Source organism: Atractosteus spatula, chromosome 8 (assembly GCF_055471065.1).
Source record: "Atractosteus spatula isolate fAtrSpa1 chromosome 8, fAtrSpa1.hap1, whole genome shotgun sequence".
NCBI lineage: Eukaryota > Metazoa > Chordata > Actinopteri > Semionotiformes > Lepisosteidae > Atractosteus > Atractosteus spatula.
Window position 1 is genome coordinate 45,546,489 of NC_142713.1, and position 21,863 is coordinate 45,568,351.

General features: G+C 37.5%; 1 protein-coding gene across 1 annotated transcript; it reads left to right on the forward strand.

The window, feature by feature from the left end:
- The first annotated feature begins 290 nt into the window (after window positions 1–290).
- On the forward strand, window positions 291–21,389 carry fam3c (FAM3 metabolism regulating signaling molecule C). The gene is made up of 10 exons (XM_088923316.1): window positions 291–367; window positions 10,872–10,922; window positions 11,265–11,369; window positions 11,918–11,944; window positions 13,222–13,345; window positions 13,658–13,716; window positions 16,035–16,085; window positions 16,189–16,273; window positions 16,604–16,730; window positions 17,345–21,389. Exons 2-10 carry the CDS (start codon window positions 10,910–10,912, stop codon window positions 17,432–17,434), a joined length of 681 nt encoding a protein of 226 aa, XP_088779442.1. The 5' UTR covers window positions 291–367; window positions 10,872–10,909; the 3' UTR covers window positions 17,435–21,389.
- The last annotated feature ends 474 nt before the right edge of the window (window positions 21,390–21,863 follow it).

The following is a 21,863-nucleotide window of genomic DNA, read 5'->3' on the forward strand; positions in this document are numbered from 1 at the left end:
ACTTAACATTTCAATCTGTTCTTAATGTTACTTAACGTAAAGGTAATAACAGAAGCGTTTAATTTCATGGAAAGTTTGTAAACACGAATGATTAAAAGAAACAAGAAGTACTTTTGTGGATCTCTTTCCTTTAAATGTATCTAATTGTTGTTTTATATCCAACACTTTAAGTACTATAATCGTCCTTTCAATGTCGTCGACTCCTCCTCGGTAGGGGGCAGCAATAGGTGTTATACAGAGGCTTGAAGCTGCTCTTTTCTTGGCAGAAAATTATTGTACTTCCAGGAACGGACGCGTTAAGAAGGAAGTTGAGCTGTCGAAACAGGAGGAGAGTCTGCATTGTACCTGTCTCCGTGGCGTACGCCAGGTAGGGTTATTTGGATGTCTTGTTAATGGCTATCCTTATAATTGTCCATGTGTTAGATGTACAGAAAACCAAAAATTGCATGGCTTTGTTTCGGGAAGTACATCTCGTGTTTGTGAATTGGCGCCGCTGTGCATAAAAAAACTGGAAAATACGTTATGGATGGATGTAGATTTCACTTACCTGTACGTCACGGGAGCGGCAGGTGAAAAAAATCGAATGTAATTTTCAGTCAGCTAACTGCCGCATTCCGCCGCGAGTAATTAAATAAGTTGAGCATGCTTTTGACAGGCTTTTAAATAGCCTAGATCCCATTCGGATTTTGCAGTGCTCTGGTGACATTCATACACAATTTTCATGGGTAGGGTTATCATAGCAGACTGACACAACTGAGAAATCTATCATGTAGTTTCTAAGTTGCTGTTGATGTCGTTCCCAAATGGGAATGTGACATTTATATAAAAATGTGGAAACCATTAATCCTTTTCTTTTGTGGGAGCTGAGTCGGATAGAGTTGCTAGTGGTGGTGTCATTTTGTTGTTTTTTTTAATTTAATTTTACTGGGTCTTGTTTTACTAGTCTTTTACTGGTTTACTCGTCATTGCTTTGGATGAAGAAGTTTTTTCAGACTTCTAGTTTATAACACCCATGGGTGGTTTAGATTTAAGCTTTTTAAAGATAAAAAGAAGTACGCTAAAGAGTAAACGCATTGAAAGTGTGGGGGGAAATAGTACGAGGACCGTTTAAAAAACCTGACTGTAAAAGGAAAAGCTGGACTTTATTTTATCTTTCTTATCATGTATAAAGCTGGAGTTCAATCGAGGTTGTTCTTATCATGTACAGTATTCAATACGTAAGCGCTGATTAAGCACTGAAATTGTCAATTTATTGCAAAGTAGTTGTATTTCTAGGTAAAAACATAATCGACACGTAAAGGAAATTGCATTTTACTATCCGTTTGATTCAATGCGTTTGAATTTTCAACCTACGACTCCAGGTAATTTAACAAAATACTATTGCAGTCATCTTAATACCTTATCTTTTGTCTTGATGAATGCAGTAAAATGTGTATTTACTCTTTCTTCTGCTTAATGGCAGATATAATTAATATTGTGGCCTTTATTTAAAGTACCGGGAAACGGATTATGTTCTTGAGTCTGCTTAACTGATGACTACCTTTTTAGTATTTTTTTTAATATGAGGAGGAGTTAAAGAAGTCTAGGTGACACTCTTTTTACATTTAAGAAATCCCATGTCTCAGATCAGTGTACAACTATAAAAATAAAAATAAAGATTATCTACGAAAAGTAAAATGGGCATGGTATTTTTTCTGTTTTGCTTTGGTTGCAGTGTATACTGTTTTATCCCTGTACATTTTCTCCTAACACAGTGGAAAGTCCACAGGTAGAGAGGTCTAATCAGGCTTTTCCCTTTGAGCTGACATTTGAAAAGGGCAAAGCTAATTGTTTTTAAAAAGGTTGTTTTTTGTAGGTCTACAATGGGCTCCAATGCTCTCGTATTTTGATTACATTTTGTGCGGCATGCTTTAAATAGCCTTTTCTGAACATCTGGACTCTTCCCTTGGTGGCGCACAGCCAAATGTGTGCCTGTGATTGGGGAATCCTAGTCACGAGGATTCCTAGTCATGCGTAGCGGTGGCTGTGTGGCTGGAAGGTTGCCGGTTCAAATCCCGCGGCCGACAGAGGAATCCTACTCCCTTGGGCCCCTGAGCAAGGCCCTTAACCCCAGCTGCTCCAGGGGTGCTGTATAAATGGCTGACCCTGCGCTCTGACCCCAAGCTTCTCTCTCCCTGTCTGCGTGTCTCATGGAGAGTAAGCTGGGGTCTGTGAAAAAAGACAAATTCCTAATGCAAGAATTTGTATATGGCTAATGAAGTGATCTTATGGATTCCTAGCATTATTACTGAGGCTTGACCCCACGATTACAGAGATTAACCTGCTCTCAGGCAAGCACCTTTATTGGCTGAGGGACCCTGGAGTCCCACGAGGGAGAATATCTTTATGCAAAGCTCAGGCCCTTCCTTAAAAATAGCAGGGCATAGTTCCATACTAACATCAGAAAGCATGAATCACACTCCAGTATCTACATGTATATCTACATGTCATTGAAACAAATGATGTCATGGTGTTCTGCAGCTGTGTGACAGTTTGTGTGTTTCTAGTGCTTTGTTTTATTTCTATCTGGATTTTGCAATCAAAGTAGAAACCGTTTTTGAATGATTTTTCTCTTCTTCTCGGCTGTTTATTCTGACTGAGTATGCACATGTATTTTGACCCTAAGAAATTTCAAAAGACTATAACGGAACTTGTAACTTACACCATATAAGCTCAACTGTTGTGTAAAAGCAGACATTGCTCAGCTAAGACTGTCTACAGTGCAACATAGTGCAGGTGTAAGTAGAAGTAAAAAGCAAACAAAACATGTTCTATAATATAGTACTGGAATGGGAGACCTCCAAGGAAAACTGGGTTTCAGCTGTAACTGGTGTTGGTGGAGCAGTCTGTGGCCCTCTTCCCTCTGGAAGACATCAGTGTTACAGTATGTGCTTTGGGTCTGATAAGGCATTACACCAAGGTTCTGACTATCTGGTCTTTAAAGATCCCAAGGCACTATTTGTATGAGTATGGATGTTCGACTACGAGTCCTGAGTGGAATTATAGAGTCTGGCTTCCTTGGGTTAACCTTAATTTATCTGAAGTAATTTCTCACATCTGACCTGCTGTGCAGTGGTGCTGCTGGCTCATAATCTCTGCTGCATGGGACACAGGTGCTGTCGGTCCCCTCTTACATCTGAAGTACTTTGGGATCCTTTGGCATAAAAGCATAAGCCAAGTTGCTGAACTGCATCTTAACTGTTCATCAACGAAGAGACCCATTACTCCCTGTGCTTGTTAGGCATTTAATATTATTATTACAGAGGGCATAATGCCAGTTAACCTCTTTGCTAGTCGGAGTGAAGATTGTTTTGGTGAGCAGGGATTTTGCACTCCAGAGATTTTTGTTCTGAGATGGTGTTATGAGTGTCGTAAACTAGGGAACTTGCAATGAACAGTCTATTCCTAAGAAAGATTTGTTAAGGATATGAGCTTCAATGGAATTGTCCAATTGGGGAAAACAACACGTGAACTGTTGCAAGTGAGAAATGCAGTAATCCAAAGAGTGCAGCAGCAGCTGTGCTGAAAAGCCCTGTTTTACATATCTGCAAATAAACATTCGCGAGGATGCCTAATTTGCAATATGTTACATTTGTAGTTGTATAGCTAGACAACAGTAAACATCTTCGTCTTATTCTTCCTGACCACACAGTTTTTTTTTCAACTTGTGTGAAATGCTTTGAAATATAATCCTAGACCTTTACCATCTCTTTTAACCTGACTTCCTCATTGAATCATTCAGGCCTGAGCCGGTGACATTTTATTTTTTTGTGAGCCATAAGGAAGTTACACGTTTTGTGCTGTTATTTGCTTAGCAGATGTCCTTATCCAGGAAACCTTGCATTGAATATAAATGCATGGGGCATTCATGTAGCTGCAATGAGGTAAATTAAAACAAATGAGAAAGACCAGTACAAACTAGTCCAGCACCAAAGTACCTTGCAGACCATTGAAATAAACATTAAAGTTGTAGTGTAGATAAAGGGCAGCAAACGCCCATTTTATATTGTGACGCTCTCCGAGTATGTTGTTCTCTACTCGGTTCATTTAGCGGTTGGGTTTTGTAAAAGAAGAGTGGAGTTGGCATTCCAGTTAAGGGCTTCCCTTTGTGTGAAAGGTATGAATAGGTGTAGACTTGTATAAAATGCCCCAAAATAGACTATTTATTAGACAAGGTCATTGTATCCGAGCTTCAGCTTTTATCTCTACCTCTGTCAGCTGTGAGCAAGGCCATCTGTTATAAGTTAGACATGCAACATTCTGTGCCTCCTCCTTAAAAGTCAGAATTTTAAAAAGTAATTGGGAACTGAAGGGACCTAATTTAAATGTGAAAAATAGGCTGGATTCTTATATTTGTGGAAATGGTTTTTCAGTTTGAGGTATCCAGTGAGCAAAACAACTGCCTTTTTTTATATGTTTCTCTAGAAGATTATCCTCCTTTTACTGATTCTGTCTCTTTCAGGTCTGTTTATCAGTCTTGGTTCTGTAAAAGGCTGGGCCTAGTAATTTGTGTAAGTAGATGTTGCTTAAGTCGTTACCTGTTCTTTGACATTCCTTGACTAGTGGAATGCTATTCAACTTTTCTGAAATTGCTTCTTAGGCAGGTTGGCGTCTGGGAATTTTAACTTGCATCCATCCATTTTCTGACAACTTTAATTGCCTATCCCAGCAACAGGCACAGGGCAGTATACATCCTGGATGGAATGCCAATCCATATACAGTATATATATATAACTTATTTACAGCTCTAGTTTTAACCTTCTGAGTTTAGCTAATCCAAATGCCTCCCCCCGAGATTACAGTATATATACCTTGTTTATAGTAAGTGCAGTTAGTAACATAAGAGGCTGAAGGTCTCCTCTCATTTGTAATGTATCAAGCCTATTTTGTTTAACTGGTTCAAGAAGCATCCAGCTGTGAAAATGGAAGCCAGGTTATTGGCAACTACATCATGGATGTAGTTCAAGTAGGTAGCTGCATCAGCATGTGTAGGCTGTGAAGGAACAAGTAATTTATTTTTTTTCCGTGCTGAAAAGACAAGAAAAGAAACACAACGTTTGGGCTCCTTTCAGCATGGAATAAACCTCATGGATGGATAGCTTATTGCATATTCCTCCAATCCTTTGAGTAAATAGTTGTCTCCTGTTCCCAGTTTGAAATGCACTTCTACTTAATTCCTGCTCATTCTCTGCTCATTCTGAAGAAATCAATTGGGTTGACTTTGTCAGTGCTTTTGAGGATTTTGAATTCTTGTCAGGTCCCCTCATGGCCACCTGTGCTCAGGACTAAAAAGGTTCAGTTCCTTGAGCCTTCAAGTGCCTGACATGACCTTTAGCCCTGGAATGTGTCTGGCTGCTCTTCATATAGATTCCAGAGCAGTCATATTGTACAAGGTTCTCTGAGGCCTTACTAGTTTGTTATACAGTTCTGACATAATACCGTGATGTCAGTTCTACAGTTTGAAGTCCTAAAATTTTGCCTTTTTAATTACTTTTATACATCATCTAGAACAGGCATTCTTAACTTCTTAGATGTGCCACACCCCCACTAAAAAATCATTGGTCATCAGCTTTGATGGTTTTGACTTTTAGGTTGTTAAATGGATTGATAAATGTATAAAATGTAAATCAAACATTTATTGCAAATTGCAATTTTGAAAGCAGTGTTTCCTCAATTTGAGACACAGTAGCCATTAATAATTCAATAATGTGAACTTGCAAGTTTTTGAGTACATTTAAAAAACAATGTTGTCAAATAGAAATATCTTTAAGAAGGAAATTTTTATCACCTTCAATGGGAAGCTCAGTATTGCGGAACAGTTTTGGACAAGACAATTTGCATGTCATCTGCAGCAACAAAGGTTGAAAAACCTGACTTGCAGAGGTATGTTATAGCAAAGGGAACAATGTCTTGTAAAGCTGGCTTCACAAGCTGTGGATTAGTACTGTATGATCCAGACATTAGCAGAATTATTTCCAGTTAACTCTACTCAACAATTCCTTTGCTCAAGTTGATCAAGTCCTCTTCTGCTGAGTCATCTTCAATCCTGTCCAGGTTAACAAGAAAACTATTGCGAATCCTTGTCAGTTTCCATACAGTACCTTCCTAGCTGAAATTTCCATTCAAAGATTTTTGAAGGTTCTCAAAGCGATTGCACCTTTCTTTATGGAGAGTAAATGTATCACTTTTGTATCACTCCATTCCTACCTCAAGAAGTAATTTCAATTTTCTAGTCTTCTAGAAAAATTGAAAATTTAGGGAGAATTTAACCAGAATTGCACTCAGTTTTTTCATTTGCATCTATAATGGTAACACATGGGCATTGGTTGGATATATTTGTTGTGAAGATTAGAGAATGTATTGTTACAGAAATGGTAGAAATGAGGAACTTTCTGAGCAGTTTAGTCAATAAGTAGATTTATTCATAACCCCCCAACTTGTAAATGTCTCCCTCAGATGCCACAAAATAAACGGGAGCCTATCGCCCTATTCCAAAAATGCAGCACTAAGCAGAAAAGGCCGTCTTGAACTGAGGTATTGATTTGGGAAATCAAAGTTTCAAAAACAAACACAGAATGGCAAGCTTTCTCTAGCACGGTTCAAAAAGTCCTCCAGTCGGGTTTTGTTTGGATGATCATGAAATAAAGGCTCTCACCTAGCGCAAGCTTCAAGTTCCAACTCCACCTGACTCCCCTCTTGTGGTCTGACCTTCTTTTCCTCTTTCTTGTGGTCTGATCTAATATGGTATGTTTTGCACTGTTGTTTGACACTTAATCATTCACCCACAACTTAATTAACTAGGCTTTGAGCACAGACTCTGGACCCCCCTACATCTCGGCAAACATCCCCTCTGCTTTGAAGCTGGAAATGTTGACAGCGCCTGGTGTTGCACACTTCATTTAACCTCTTAGAGATACTTCCTAGTCGCCTATAGCTGTAATAATATCCACAATATCTGGGGGACAGAATAAAATAATTGATTTCAGATTGCCCAAATTTGTTCTCTTTCTGTTCTCAATTGTTTTCAAGATTGTTCTCTTTCTCCTTCAAGAAAATGTAGATTTCAGCACAAAGGCCCATCAAAATGTTTCAAAACTTGACCTTTGGTAAGCTTTTAAACTTATGTGTAGTAAACAAGAACTTCATGTTCTGCTTCCATTTGTTGGTGAAGCTGCTTCAACGGGTGATAATTCAAGGCTCTGACACAAATAAAGATCACTACTGTACGGCTGTTGATGGCAAGTGTTCCTGGTAGCAATTTAGAAAGTCAAAAGCATAATGGTGTAAGAGGCAGTGAATCACAGCGATATGTGGAGCTTCTTTTCTCACCGGGGAAGAAAATCCAGGATAGAAGATTCTCCCATCTGTGTGCATTGTGCTGAGATATTTCTTCCAATCAAACCCTTGCTTGGCAAAAAAAAGCTGTTTACTTTTCAATGGTATCTGAAGCCTTTCATGGTTATTGTCAGAGGTTCACAAAAGAGAAATTCTTTGTTCATAAACTAAGCCGCTGAGTGCACAGCGTAGACAGCTCATCTGTAGTCTCATCCAAATGCATGCTGAAGTGACATGGCTCACCTTTCAATTCTGCTTTTACCTGTTTCAGAATATCTAAACACATGTTGGCAGTTCGAGAATAAATTACATTATTCAATAAAGAAATTGTTTTCCACATACCAGCTGACCATTTCCAGGGTACAAGGCTTGACTAAAGACTCAACAGTAGTATGTGGTTCTTATTTTTTGCCATCTAAAAACTGCAACTTAAAAAACTTCTAGCCTTTTTTTTTGCATTGGAGCAAATCTACGTTTTAGCGAAGTTCCTCAAATCAAGCTTTCTATAGAAATACCTTAATACTTCTGAAGAAAGGTGCTTTCAGCTTTAATGGTTTCTTGTTGGCAATGCAAAAAAACTTCCCACATAAGAAGCACTGAGTCTTCCCTATACCGTGACATTCTGTGATAAATGTGAAAGACAAAAGATGTGTATGATTTGGTAAAATTTCTCTTTGACATTGCCAAAATTATTAACTGCAGTGGATTTAATTATCATCTCATTGTTTATTAAAAATTATTAGCTTGTTTTAGTGAACTCTAGATTCAGGATAGAACTTCTAATTCTGTCAGTTTGAGCTTGGATAAGGCAGGATACAAATGATGAATCAAATATTTCAGCAAGACATGCTTAGTACACAGCATAAGGCATGATGTTTGCAACCTATGTAAAAAAACTTTCCCTTGAGGCACAGATGCTGTTAATCAGTGTCTTACAGATTAATTTTACAGATTTGGGGATAAAATTGCTATGAGACTCTATTGGATCAGTAATATAACCACAAATATGTAGTGCAGGATTGTAAAGAAAGTTTTCTGCCTTTTATTGTAAAGCCGTAAATTTGCATAAATCCCATTGTCTAATTGTATTGTCTTTTTGTTAAACCAGAGAGATGTTGGATCGTGCTGATTGAGGTTTCATACCCAATGTAGAAAAGGAATGAAAACTCAATCGGCACAATCCAACATTAGCTTTATCAAGGCTGGAGAAAAGAGCACAGCACTTGCTGGAGTTAGACCTGCCGGCATCCTTCAAAGACACTTCAGCAGAGATTGGTCAATGGAGGTTGACTTTGATAAGCGACTTGTCTTTTCAGACATAGTCCAGACAAGCTTGCGACCAGATGTAGTCATGTCGTCCTCCCAGAGAAAGGTTATAATCCTCATTGAACTGACAGTTCCTTGGGAAGAGAGGTGCCAAGAAGCTTTTGAGAGGGGGAGAAAAAGCAAGGTACGCTGAGCTTGTCATCAGAAGCAAAGGTTGGAAAGCCCGGTCATTTCCGGTTGAGGTAGGATGCCGTGGTTTTCCAGCCCAGTCACTTTGGAGGATATTAGGAGAGCTGGGGATCAGTGGCAAAGATAGAAAGTCAGCAGTGCAACAGATGATAGAGGCAGCAGAAAAAGCCTCATGCCTGCTCTGGTACAGATGGCATGAACCATTATGGTCTCCACAGGCAAGCAGTGGCTGATCATCACTGCTGTCCCGCTATACTGAAGAAGTACTGGGTTAAGGGATGAAACTTCTCTTGACGGATAGACCTAGCTGATGATGCCAAGGCAGACTGTTTCATCTCGTCTGTACTTGATACTTGCCTTTCTCTTAAACCAGAGACAGATGTTCAGTCATGTTTACGGTGTTTTACCACATTACTGTTTCAAACTTGGACTCGGATGTCTCCTGACATTATGACGCTTAATGCTTAATGCAAAAGTAATATATGTTCAATTACATGACCGTGTTTTTGTGTCCCATTCGGTCTTTGGAATCCAACAATTCTCCTTTTGTTTCCAAAAAATGTTCTTGACAGAGGCTGTTGGGCTGGATCTTGGATACTGCTGTAGAACAGGTTATCTTGTTCCTGTTGATCAAGAACAACAGCAGATCTCACTTTTGTTTTACTTGTAAACTTGCGAAGACAAGTTTCCAACAGATATGCATAATGGTGATTCTCGTCCTTATGCATTATTACAATGACAGTTACTCGAGACCACTGACTGATGATCTGGTTATAACGGGTGTGCTGACTACTGAGCTGCATTGTGCTGCTGTTCTTTAGGTTTTTAGCAAATTCAGTGCAATAGGTTTGTATGTGAACGTATGCTGTCACTAAAAATAATACCAGTTCAATTCTAGCACAAAATTTGGAATTTTTTGTCATTTCAATTCCTTACCAATTATTTAATTGGAATAAATCTCTGATTTTCATTACTGTTCAGAACTGAATCCTGCTCTGCAAATGATGGCTGGTTCTTATATGGAGGTTTGTGCATAGGTTTGCATTCCCTCACTTACAATTTGTATAAGTCATTAATGTAAAGATGAGATTAAGAAATAGCCAATTATGAAATTTGGTGGGTATGAAATTTGTGATCACATTTAAAAACGTACACGTACATGTTGTATATTTCTGTACGTTTTCCTTCTTGCAGTTCAGAAAAGTCTATTACCAGCTTCCCTCTAGGCATTTTGTCTCTATTTGTACTTCCTGATTATTTTGAAAAGGAAATTGTACTGGGATATTTACTATATGTAGTATCATGTTTCAATGAATTAATGAAATAGCAAGAGGGATGCAGATAATATACCATACATTATTTGTATATGGATTCATATACTGAAAGTAAATTCATTAATGTTCACAGTTCTGCATGTCTTCACACCTTTCCTTTTGATTAACATAATTACACAATCCATCTGCCCCTTTTCTGTTGTTTTCATAGTATAATCATAGACAGGACAACATTTAACATTTTCATTGCGCAAGAGTTGTTCCAGTGGTTCATTTAAGAAGGTAAAGAAAGTACTCTTAGACAAACCAACCACTGTTCTGACAAAATACAACTTTGAACGAAAATTTGTCTTTAGTTCTATGTGGATTTGGTCACAATAGAGAATTCTTGGAAGAATTAAAATGTATTATTAGAAAACCTGTTGTTTTATGGGAGTGTTCATACCTTGTAAAATAAGTATTGGGTGTATTGGTCATCTGTCTGAAGCTTGATTATTCCATAGATAGTCTTTTTCACACAACTCTAATTTGCTCATGTGTGAAGAGAACAACCAGTAGTATGTCTCATTTGGGATGACCATATTCAAAGCTAATAAATCAGCTAAAAGCAAAGTTTGGTGTGTTGACTATGAATGTGGTTATGCTGAATGCAACCCTGTTATGTTTTTATAGCCTGTGACACATTTATAAAATGATATATGATCAACCATTTCATGTGCCAGTTTAACACATCTAATGACACATTTCATTTGTTTTGCTTGATAATAGGTGCTCTTGTTCCCTCTGCCAGTGAGAGCTTCTTAAAAATGAGAGCTGGAGGTAATTCAGAACAGCCTTTCTTTCAATTTGTGTGATTAATTAGAAGGAATTCAGTTTTATGAGTTAAAGGTTATAGGCAAAATGTAAGTTTTTTTAAGCACCTATAGATTAATAGCCTTCTTTCAGGTGTCAAAAGGAAATTATTAAAATGGTAAAATGTATATAATTTCAGAAAATCCAATTAAAAGCCGTCTATTCTTAATTTAATTGATGCTTCTCCACTGGTAGCTTCATATTTTGCATGTTGCCTCAGTTGATAAAAAGCATGTATTTATGTGGTTAATAAAGTTTTTATGCAATGTGTTGAATTTAAGATGTTTAAAAATGTTTTTATTTTCACAGGCTTTGTAAAACTGGCTCTGCTAGCTTTAATATTTATATTGGCTATCTACGTTGCATCACAGCTTCTGGAATTAAATGTAGAATCCAAATTGGGAAATATTTTTGGTAAGTTCTTTACCAGTGTAAACTTTTAATAATATTCCAAAAGTAGTCTTAACTGCAGGTAAACCTTTTTTAAATATATTTTGGTATTCTGGTAACTGCAGAAATGAAGTTAAAGATTCAAATATATTTTCATGCAGCATAGTTGAGACTATGCAGTTTTGATAGAACTGTATACTGTACTTTGCGTACACAGTTCAGTGAGCTATACAGTTTCTCTCTATATGTTCTTTTTTCCACTAAAAATGTTTAATCTTAGCCTTGTTTTCTGCCTAGTATGTTATACAACACAGCAGCACACCAATATTCATCAAAAAGAAATTTAATTTGCTGTCATTGGCTTTCAGTGTCACTGAAAGTTACTCGTGAGGTTTGTGAGTCCATGGATATGGGTGTTTGCTAACCAAATGAAATATCCTTCTGTAGACACTGCAAATTATCTGTAACACAGACCACAGGAACTAAAAAGCATCACTATTATAAAATGGCTTACAATGTATGTGAATATCCCACAGCTATAAACTTAATTTTCTTTCCCTTTTTTTGAACAGGCAGATCACCTGTCTTTGAAGTACACCGTAAGTAATTTTAAGGCCTTGTTTTTTTTTCAGAAAGTGAAATGTTTGTGGAATATGCTGTAAAGTTTTGCATTGATTCTTCGTCTTGCTGATTTTCTCTTGGAAGATGATTCCCACTTTACAAATTTAATAATTATAATAATCCTTACGCTTGTATAGAGCTTTCCACCACCGCCAATGTGCAGCACTCACCTAGGTGGTGTGATGATAACTGAAGTGCACCAGTACACTCCCCACACACCAGCTATCAGTGGGGAGGAGAACAGAGTAATGAAGCCAATTCATAGATGGGGATTATTAGGAGGCCATGATTGGTAAGGGCCAATGGGAAAATTTTGGCCAGGGGTAGGGGTTACACCCCTACTCTTTTCAAGAAACGCCCTGGGATTTTTAGTGACCACAGAGAGTCAGGACCTCGATTTTACGTCTCATCCGAAGGACGGCACCTGTTTATAGTATAATGTCCCCGTCACTATACTGGGGCATTAGGACCCACGTGGACTGCAGGGTGAGCACCCCCTGCTGGCCCCACTAACATGTCTTCCAGCAGCAACCTTAGTTTTCCCAGGAAGTCTCCCATCCAGGTCCTGACCAGGCTCACACCTGCTTAGTTTCAGTGGATTGCCAGTTGTGAGTTGCAGGGTGATACGGCTGCAGGCTGCTGGGATATGCCTTATATGGCTGATAAGGAGACCATGATCAATATTTAATATACTTATTTAAGTGTAATTTTGATATTCTGTAAATTAAGAAATTTTTTAACATTTGTCTTTAATTTGTTGACTGAGTTTTGACATTCCAATATTTCATTTTTTGTCTGACTTTCAGGACCAGGTGTCCTGTAAATTAAAGTGGTGTGTTAAACCGATGAGGTTATGTAAACACAAGGGGGCACTGTCTTTCTACAGTTTGAATGTGGTTGCATAACTTGTGTAAGTCTTGAACAGGCAATATCTTGGAAGTATTTTCCACTTGTTGCTTTCAGCATTTGTACACTTAAAACAGTCAGTATGTTAGTTTACCCACACTTTAAGTTGGTATATCACTTTCTGCCATACAAGCAGATGTATCTTTCAGAATATGGTAAATGTAATTTACATATTTGATGTCAGTTGATCAGATTCTATAAAAGAATAAAAAGCAAACCCCAAAACATTTATTTTCTTACTAATGTGTTTGAGGAGTGGTTAGGATTAAGAAAAAAACATTTGTAATTCGGCTCATAATAGATACATTGGCATTTTTTTTAAGTGTGAAATATTTATTTCTTGTCTTAGCTACTAAACCACCAAGATACAAGTGTGGACTGTCAAAGCCCTGTCCTGAAGGTCACTTTGCATTTAAAATGGCAAGTGGAGCAGCAAGTGTCGTTGGCCCAAAGATGTGTTTGGAAGACAACATGTAAGGTTTCCTTATATGCTTTCTTGTGCATGACAAAACAAAGAAATATGCTGGCTTTTGATACATCATTGACTTAATTTGCTGATCTGAACCATTTCAGTCTGTAGTGAGTACTTGATTTATTATACCCAATTCCTTTGCAGAAAGTAAATATGAAGATGTTTAAGCTTTTTATGATTGAATCCTACTAAAAACATGAGTGGAATTTTAAATATTAAAAAGAATAAACTGACTAAGATCATTTTAGCAAGGCACAATGCATTAATGTTTTATTTTGTGAATAACCCAACAGTTGTGTAATTTTCTTTTCAGATTGATGAGTGGAGTCAAGAACAATGTTGGAAGAGGAATAAATATAGCCTTAGTAAATGGTAACTATCCAGTCTAAAAAGCCATGACTGCAAATGCACTCCCAATTTCAGATGGGCAGATACACTGGTGAGAAAACGTTCGTGGAGCATTTGGAATCATCTGTCTTCCTTGAGTAATGGCTCCTAAAGTGTGATCAGATCTTCCTCTCTGTCATAATAATCGATAAACACAATCTATTTAATAAATAATATGCAAACAATTGTACTTTTTATTGTTTACATTGAACTCATTGTTCAAACACTCACTATCTGTGCTGTAGAAAGTATATGAACCTCTAGGATAATGACCTCTATTAAAGGGGATAATTGGAGTCAGGAGTTCCAATGAATGAAATGACATTCAGTTGAGTTTGAGGTGCTCTTCCCTATAAAAAAAAAAACAAAGTTTGTTTTCCCAATGGAGTCTGCTCTTTACGACACGGATTTGTTGAAGTGAAACGTCCCAAATCAAAAGTGGTTTCAGAAGATGATATGCTAATATGACTGGAAAGGCTTACAAAAGCATTGCTGAAGACTCCATCACTCCCCAGTCAAGCAGATAATGCGCAAATGGAAATAATTCAGTACCGTTGCTACAAGTGGTCATCCAAGAAAAATCAGTGCAAGAGCTGGATGTACAATGCTTAAGGAGGTGACAAAGAACCCCAGGGTAACAGCTAAGGATCTGCAGTCATCTCTTTCTGATGTCTGTGTTCACGAGTCCACAATAAGAGAAACACTGAACAAGAGTGTGTGGGTGGGAGAATACCATGGAGAAAACCACTGCTCTCCAAAAAATCATTGCCGCCCGTCTCAAGTTTGCTAAAGACCACCTGGATGTTCCACAGCGCCACTGAAACAATGGTCTGTGGACTAATGAGACATAAGTGGGGGGGAAAAAAACCCACTGCATACCAACGCAAAAACCTCATTCCAACCGTGAAGCATGGTGAAGGGAGCATCATGATTTGGAGCTGCTCTGCTGCTTCCGGACCCAGTCAGATTGCAGTCATTGAGGGAACAATTAATTCCAAATTGTCGGCACCTTCTACAGGAGAATCTCAGGGTATCCGTCTGTGATCTGAAGCTTAATAGAGTTTGGATCATGACAATGATCCTAAACACGGGAGTAAATCTGCAACAGAATGGATTAAACCGAGGAAGTTTCACATTTTGAAATGGAGTTCTGACCGTAACCCAGTTGAAATGCTGTGGCATGACCTGAAGCAAGCTGTTCATTCAAACCTTCCCATAGATCACAATGAAATTAAACAGTTCTGTACAGCGGAATGGACCAAAATACTCCCATAACGATGTGCAGGACTGAGCGGCAGCTACAGGAAATGTTTGGTTGAGGTCATTACTGCTAAAGGACATTCCACCAGTTAGTAAATCTAAAGGTTCACATACTGTACTTTTTCAAGCATGTGTGGTGAATGTTTGAACAATGTGTTCAATATAGACAGATTGTTTATCTGTTGCAGTATTATGATGGAAATGAAGATCAGATTGTGATTTTAGGAGTAATAGTTGTAGTAATGCAGATAATTCCAAACTTTTTCTCACCACTGTAGCTGCCTTCCTTAATGTAATGTGTTCTCAAAATAAGAAAAGTGGGTTTATGGAGAACAGTTTTTTGTGACCTACTAAATTATTTTGCTAAATTCTTATAAATTACGTAGGTGATGTATAAGTCGTCCACACAACCATAAACAAATCTTGTTTGCTACTAACTTGCTTTGATGTTAAATACCTCACGTGTTATTTACAGAACTTTAAGACTCTTAACAGTCAAATATATCAAACTGCACACCTTTTCCTTCTCTTTTCAACAGGCTTCAGGGCCTTCTAGATGCATGATTTGATACACCTTAAGAAGCTATGTCCAAAACGAGCCCACTAGATATGGAGGTTTTAACTGCACTGTAAAGTAGATTTAAAAATAAATTCATGGAGTGAGGAAACCTCCAGCTAATGTGAGAATACATGGAAGGCAGCCCGCTAGGGGATTTAACCTGGGCCTTGTAGTTCACAAGCAAATGAAAAGTGGCGCTGAAGTATGTTATAATAACCATACTTTCAGTCTTGAAAGTTAGCCACACAGTGTTGTCTTTCAGTAAATGTCTGTCTTTCGGAAGACTTCTGTTCTTGTATACATCTAAACCATATATACTGTATGTACTTATAAAGTTGGTGTTGGAGTGAATGATAAAGCTGTGATACAAGCAGTAACTGGTGAGGGTCAGTACTACATGGTCCCTCTTCATTTTGTGTACTGGATTTCAGGAATTTGTTTTTAAAGAGAGCCAGTTCATATAGTCTTTCATGCTTTTTAACAGGTAAAACCGGAGAATTAATGTCAGCAGAGTCTTTTGATATGTGGGCTGGAGGTGAGTTGCTTCTTAACATTTGCAGAAGGTAACGTGTATATAAAAAGATGCTCCTTTTGGTTTTGATTTTTAGCTTACATCTATGATATTTTTTTTGTTACAGATGTAAGTCCTTTAACTGCATTTCTTAAAACTATCCAGGACGGGACAGTTGTGATGATGGCAACTTTTGACGATGGTGCAACAAAGTAGGTTTCCTGTGATATCCTTCATAATGCTTGTAGATTAAAAAGTTGGTCCCTCTTAAGTCTGAACACCAGTAATTTTTCATTAGATGATTATTAAACTGTAGCTGCTGTCTTCTGATGGTTCAGACCCATATGGAAACCTTTTTAATTTTTAAGCCCAGCAACTTACAATAAGAATGCAATTCAGCTCCCTTCTTTGAAACTTACTACAGATTCTAGATTTGCTTTCAAAGTTCCCTGCCAGCGAGTTAATTGCAGAAAATTTGACCTTTCCGATATAATGAATTCAGGCCTGCGATGTGGAAGGTTTTACTGTTGTTTTCCTTCCAGACTCAATGATGAAGCAAGAAAACTAATAAGCGATTTGGGAAGTACAAGTATTAGCACTCTTGGATTTCGAGACAACTGGGTCTTTGTTGGAGGAAAAGGAATTAAAACAAAGAGCCCCTTTGAGCAGGTAAGCGAGCATTGGGGCCTGTCAAATAGAGGGCGGCTTCCTTCAATTGCAAAGGTGTTGCGTTAATAAAGAAAATAAAGATAAGGAAAATGTAATCCAGTGAAAAAACGGAAAGCTGTATAGCATAGTTGCAACTGACAGCTTAATGGGCAGTGAAGAGTGGATAGTGGAAAATTTAAAGACCAAGACCTTGTTGCCTGACCATGCTTTTAGGTAGGTGTATATTGCAGGTGTTAACTTCTTGAGTTAAGTTTTGTCTCTCAAGTTATCTGTTACAATTTCCTAAACGAGCGACCTTGTTAGTGCCTGGGGGGTTAACACCTTGATGCTAGGAAGCGGCAGACCGTTTCTGCTTCAGGCTGTCATTCTCTTCTTCTTTCCCCATGCATTTCAAAATTTACCACTGACAGGTTTCAAAATCTGACTCCACCAAATTCCCAGAGGATGGCTGAGTGTGTCCATTTTGAGAAGAGAAGTGTAGTTTAGTAGCGCTCGTGATTACGGTCTTTCCCATCCAGCGTGATTCTCGTAGCTGCAATGTTACTTTGTCACAATTATTTGTTGTTGTTGTGCTTTTTCTTGTAACGAAATGTGTACATGCCTTTTGTTTTCAGCTTATTAAGAACAATGCGGAATCCAATAAATATGAAGGCTGGCCAGAAGTCTTGGAAATGGAAGGCTGTATCCCCCATAAACAGGACTGAGATTTGGGACTTAATTGTGGACGCTTTTTCTATTGTACATTTGTATACCCATGAAGAATAGGACAGAAAATACCGTCCTTATGGATCTTTTTTTCTCATGACCGTTAACCAAAATGCATGAAGAACACTGTGAAAGCTCCTGTGTTATTTGTAAATATGATCAGTACCCAATATCGTTACCAGAGGAATCAAATGTTTAAGTAGGGTTTTAGTATTGCTATTTTTATATATTCTATTCACAATATCTGTGAATGTACTGGAAGAGTTTCTCCATGAAAGTATTTAAACAATCTTTGGGGTCCGTCATGGTTGTTTCCATTTAGCTAGTAGTGTCCAGTGGCTGGGATGCTGTCAAGGAATGCTTCAGATTTAATATTTTTATGTAGGGGACCAGCAAAGCCAAGATATAATTCCTTCCAACATTTTCTTGTTTCCAATCTGATTAAGGGGGAAAGTAGAGGTGATATGTCTAATGATTCTTATATTTTTCCTTATATTAAGCCTTTTTGCTTGTTAATTGTGTGAGAATATGCTGTGGCCTTGATGGGGGGGGTGGGGGGGAAGGATATGTCTTTATTGCTGCTGTCCTGGAATTATGAGTGTTTGAAGGAAGAGCTCTGGAGACTACTGGGGAAACAATCAGCCTCTCCAATCTTTAAAAGTATAACACAATCATAGGCAGCCTACAAGGAATTACAAGTAAAATCAGGTGACAAGATTTGAAAAGGCCTTAGGCATGTTTATTTGTCCTGTTGCCAAGAACAGAAGCAATAAAGTGCTTGTCTCTTCCTTCAAGACGTTATTAACTGTTGGCGTTTTTGTTTGCATTTTTAAAGAACTCCACTTTGATGCAAGATTATTTCTTTTAAACATGAATTTATTTATATTTTATAAATTGCTGTGAACCTTTGGTAGAAAGAGTTAAATGCGATACCACAGCGGAGAATAAAAAAAGATGATTGCTTCAGTCTCCATGTAACATTTTGCTCTGTCACTGACTGCGGAGTTGGAAATCTAGAGGGGGAACTATCAAACCAAGCCATCTTTGTTGAACAGGGCACAGAAGTGCTGCATTTTAAGTTAAGAAACTAGACATATATAGGCAGTTTAAGATCTGGTTCAATGAAGGTTGATATTCTTTTTTTGTTGTTGTAATCAGGAAAATGTGTTTTTAATTGTATATTCTGTACATTAAGTATTTATAATCAAACTAGGGAGGCATGGCTGTGGGCCTGGGGGGCATACAAGTATAATTTGTACGTTTTACGTGTATTTGCGTGAGTTTTCTCCTGGTACTCTGATCTCCTTCCGCCACCCAAATATAATTCTTACTAGGTTTGATTGGAGATTTTAAATTGTCCTTTTCTCTATAGCCTTGTAATACACTGGTGTCCTGTCCAGGATGTAAGCAGTTATGCTCTTGGTCTCACATGACACCATGACCCATACTTCTGGTGACAGGCAGTTAAGGGTGTATTCACACTAGGCTCTCTTTCTCCCCCCCCCAAACTAAATACAGTTAATTTAGTTTGAATGTGCAATATAAGTATTCCAAAAGCATTCGATTCAGAGTGTGTTTTAATTGAATTCAGACCTTTTCCAATGAAACACTTAAGGTATGCACGTAAACTTCCATCCACATTGAAAGCTCAAAGCCTGAGTGATGGAAGCCATCATTGTTGTAATCAAGAATATTGCATAATTATCTGGGTTTTATGTACTTGCACATGGAAATTTCCATATTATTAACCAATTATATTATAACCATAATGTGCATAGCATGCAAGTAGTGTATTGTAATATCAAATTGTCATTTCAACATATATTAAAACAGGTTAAAAGGCCTTGCAATGTAATATGTTTTTGAAAACATTATTGAATATATAAGAAACCTGTCAATAAACAAAAAGAAACACTTTTTGGTGATGTCCTCATACAGTTATATGGACTTTCTGGTGGTGCCGTTGACTGGAAGGTGCATAAAACCTGAAAAAGGCCAGAAAACTCCACAAATTTGCTTGGTATCTGTTGTGCTAGGGCACAGTGGTTGTTGTCCAAAGAATTTTACAAGGCATCTTTTAATAAATGTAAAAACAAAAAAAAAAGTGTACAAAAATGTTGAACTGAATCATAGAAATGAACTCTGTGTTCTTTTTACCCCAGGGTTTATTTCCATGTGAGTTTAGTTCACCACAAAGAGCTATAGAAAGGTCCCTAAGTGAATGATGGTGTGAGCAATGTGTTCTTTGAGATGGCTTTTATTCTTGTATTGAATGCACCATGTTGCCTTTGTAAATTAATGAAACTATTTTTTGTACTGCTGTCATAGTGCTGCATTTTGCAAATAATGATACACATTCCCTTATATTTCATTTATATCTATCTCGTCCTGTAATACATCTTATGTATGTTAGACGGTGCTGTTGGCAATTGTTAGGTCGGTTTATGTAACAGGAATATTCCTGTTGTACTTTGTTGAATTGCTCTATGCTTAACCTAAAATCATTTCTCTGGCCAAGAAAGCAATTTAGAACTGGCTACTAAGGAACCCATTAGCACAACTTGAGTGGATTTATATTATTGAAGTTATTTTTGTAGACATATTTTAAAGTGTTTTCCAGACTGATTTTATATTTTTCTGAAACGTAATTAATGCGCTATTGGAAATGCAGTATCTTTGAGAAGATGTAACTTGTATATTTTGCTATGAGAATGGGCCAATCCAACACAGATTCCTGGGCAGATCTATATTTGACAGTGGTAAATCATGCATACAAAAATCTACAAAATAACTTATTAGATCACCTGATTTTAAGATGTAGCCAGTCAAGGTTCTGGAAATTTCCACTGTAGGAAAAACTTTTCAGCTTTGAGATTGAGGCAGATTTTTCCAGTTCATCTTTCTAGAATATGCAGACAAATTTGAAAGTGGAAGACTTTTGCACAAAGATGTTTATTGGTAGTTTTTGAAAAAGTAGCATCGCTCTCTCTTGCTTTTAAAATAAATGACTTTGTACATATCAAAGAATCTGCTGTTTTGCTGTATACTAAGTATTGTTTACATATCTACAGTCTCACTCAGGGTAGGTTTTTCCATGAGGTTTGTCCCTTTCACTTCTCTCCATGATTGGATACATCTACCCTGTGTTACCTTGTTACCTCTGGGATATAATAAAGCATGAAATGAATTTGCTGTTGATTCCAGAGCGAAACGATAAATTGCTGAATTAAAACAAAATTAGTGCCTTTTAATAATAGGATACGCTGAAAGCCAGTTCAACTGAAGTTTTCTTATTAGTGTTTTGACCTTTACAATATAAAAAAAAAGCTTCAGAATTTCTTTTGGCATGGGCTTTTCTTTTATTTGCATTGAGCTCCTTAAGACTCCAGACCAAAGATTTGAATGCAGGTCCACAAAAATAAGATTCTATGTGCTTGGGTGCGATTCATCTGTGCCCTTTACTTTGGAAGACTGACATATAATTCTGGTGTTTGGAGACCTTCATCCTCTGTCTTTCGGTGTGCTGCTGTGCATTATTGTGGATAACATTGTTTATGAGGACATTACCTACACAAACATTTCTGTGCAGTGGTTCTCTGTTCTCAAATACTGCATGTTGGTAAGGTGGTGTTCTTTCTGTACCTCATCACTGCAGTGAGGTGACAGTTAACTAAAGTTTGTAGAATGCTTTAAAGATTTTTAAAATGTGTATCTTGCGAGACTTGAACATTATTTTCTCGTTTTGCAATGGGTCATTTTTAGGATGAGAGCTCAGTTATCCTATTTTCTGTTTGGAACTCCACAAAAAATGTGTGTTATACTTATTCAGTAGATTGATTATGATGCGCTTAAGCTTGTTTGCACTAATGGTGAATGACTGGATGTTGATTATAATTAATTAAAAAGCAGGCTTACTTGTTTGTGAAAAGAATGAATAAAAGTTGTTTCATTAAAGAAGGTGAAGTGAATTGTGTTTTTGTTTATTAATGAGTATTACCTTCTCTCTTAATATTGATGTGTTTATAATTTTTAAATGCCATGCAAAAGTGGATTCCACAGTTCATGTTCAGGCTATATGTTTGTAGAAACGTGCAAATATTGTAAAGCATATCATTTTTAGGTGACTGCCAGTTGCTAAACCCAGTTGTGTGAAATGAAAGATGTTCCTTTTCATGATTTAGGCTATACATAAATAGCATCACAAGAAACATCACTTAAGAGACAAAAATACACAAAGTTATCAGGAAAATGACAGTCTTTGTTCAGATGGTGCAATAACAATTGAACAGAAATGATGCAAGAATTCATACTGATTAACAGGTCATCAACAGGGCTCGACTGTGAAAGTAGTTCATGTGGCTAATGTTAAAAGCAATGCAATCTTTACATCTGATGTTTGCTTTACAACGACTTGCAAATGTGTTGTGG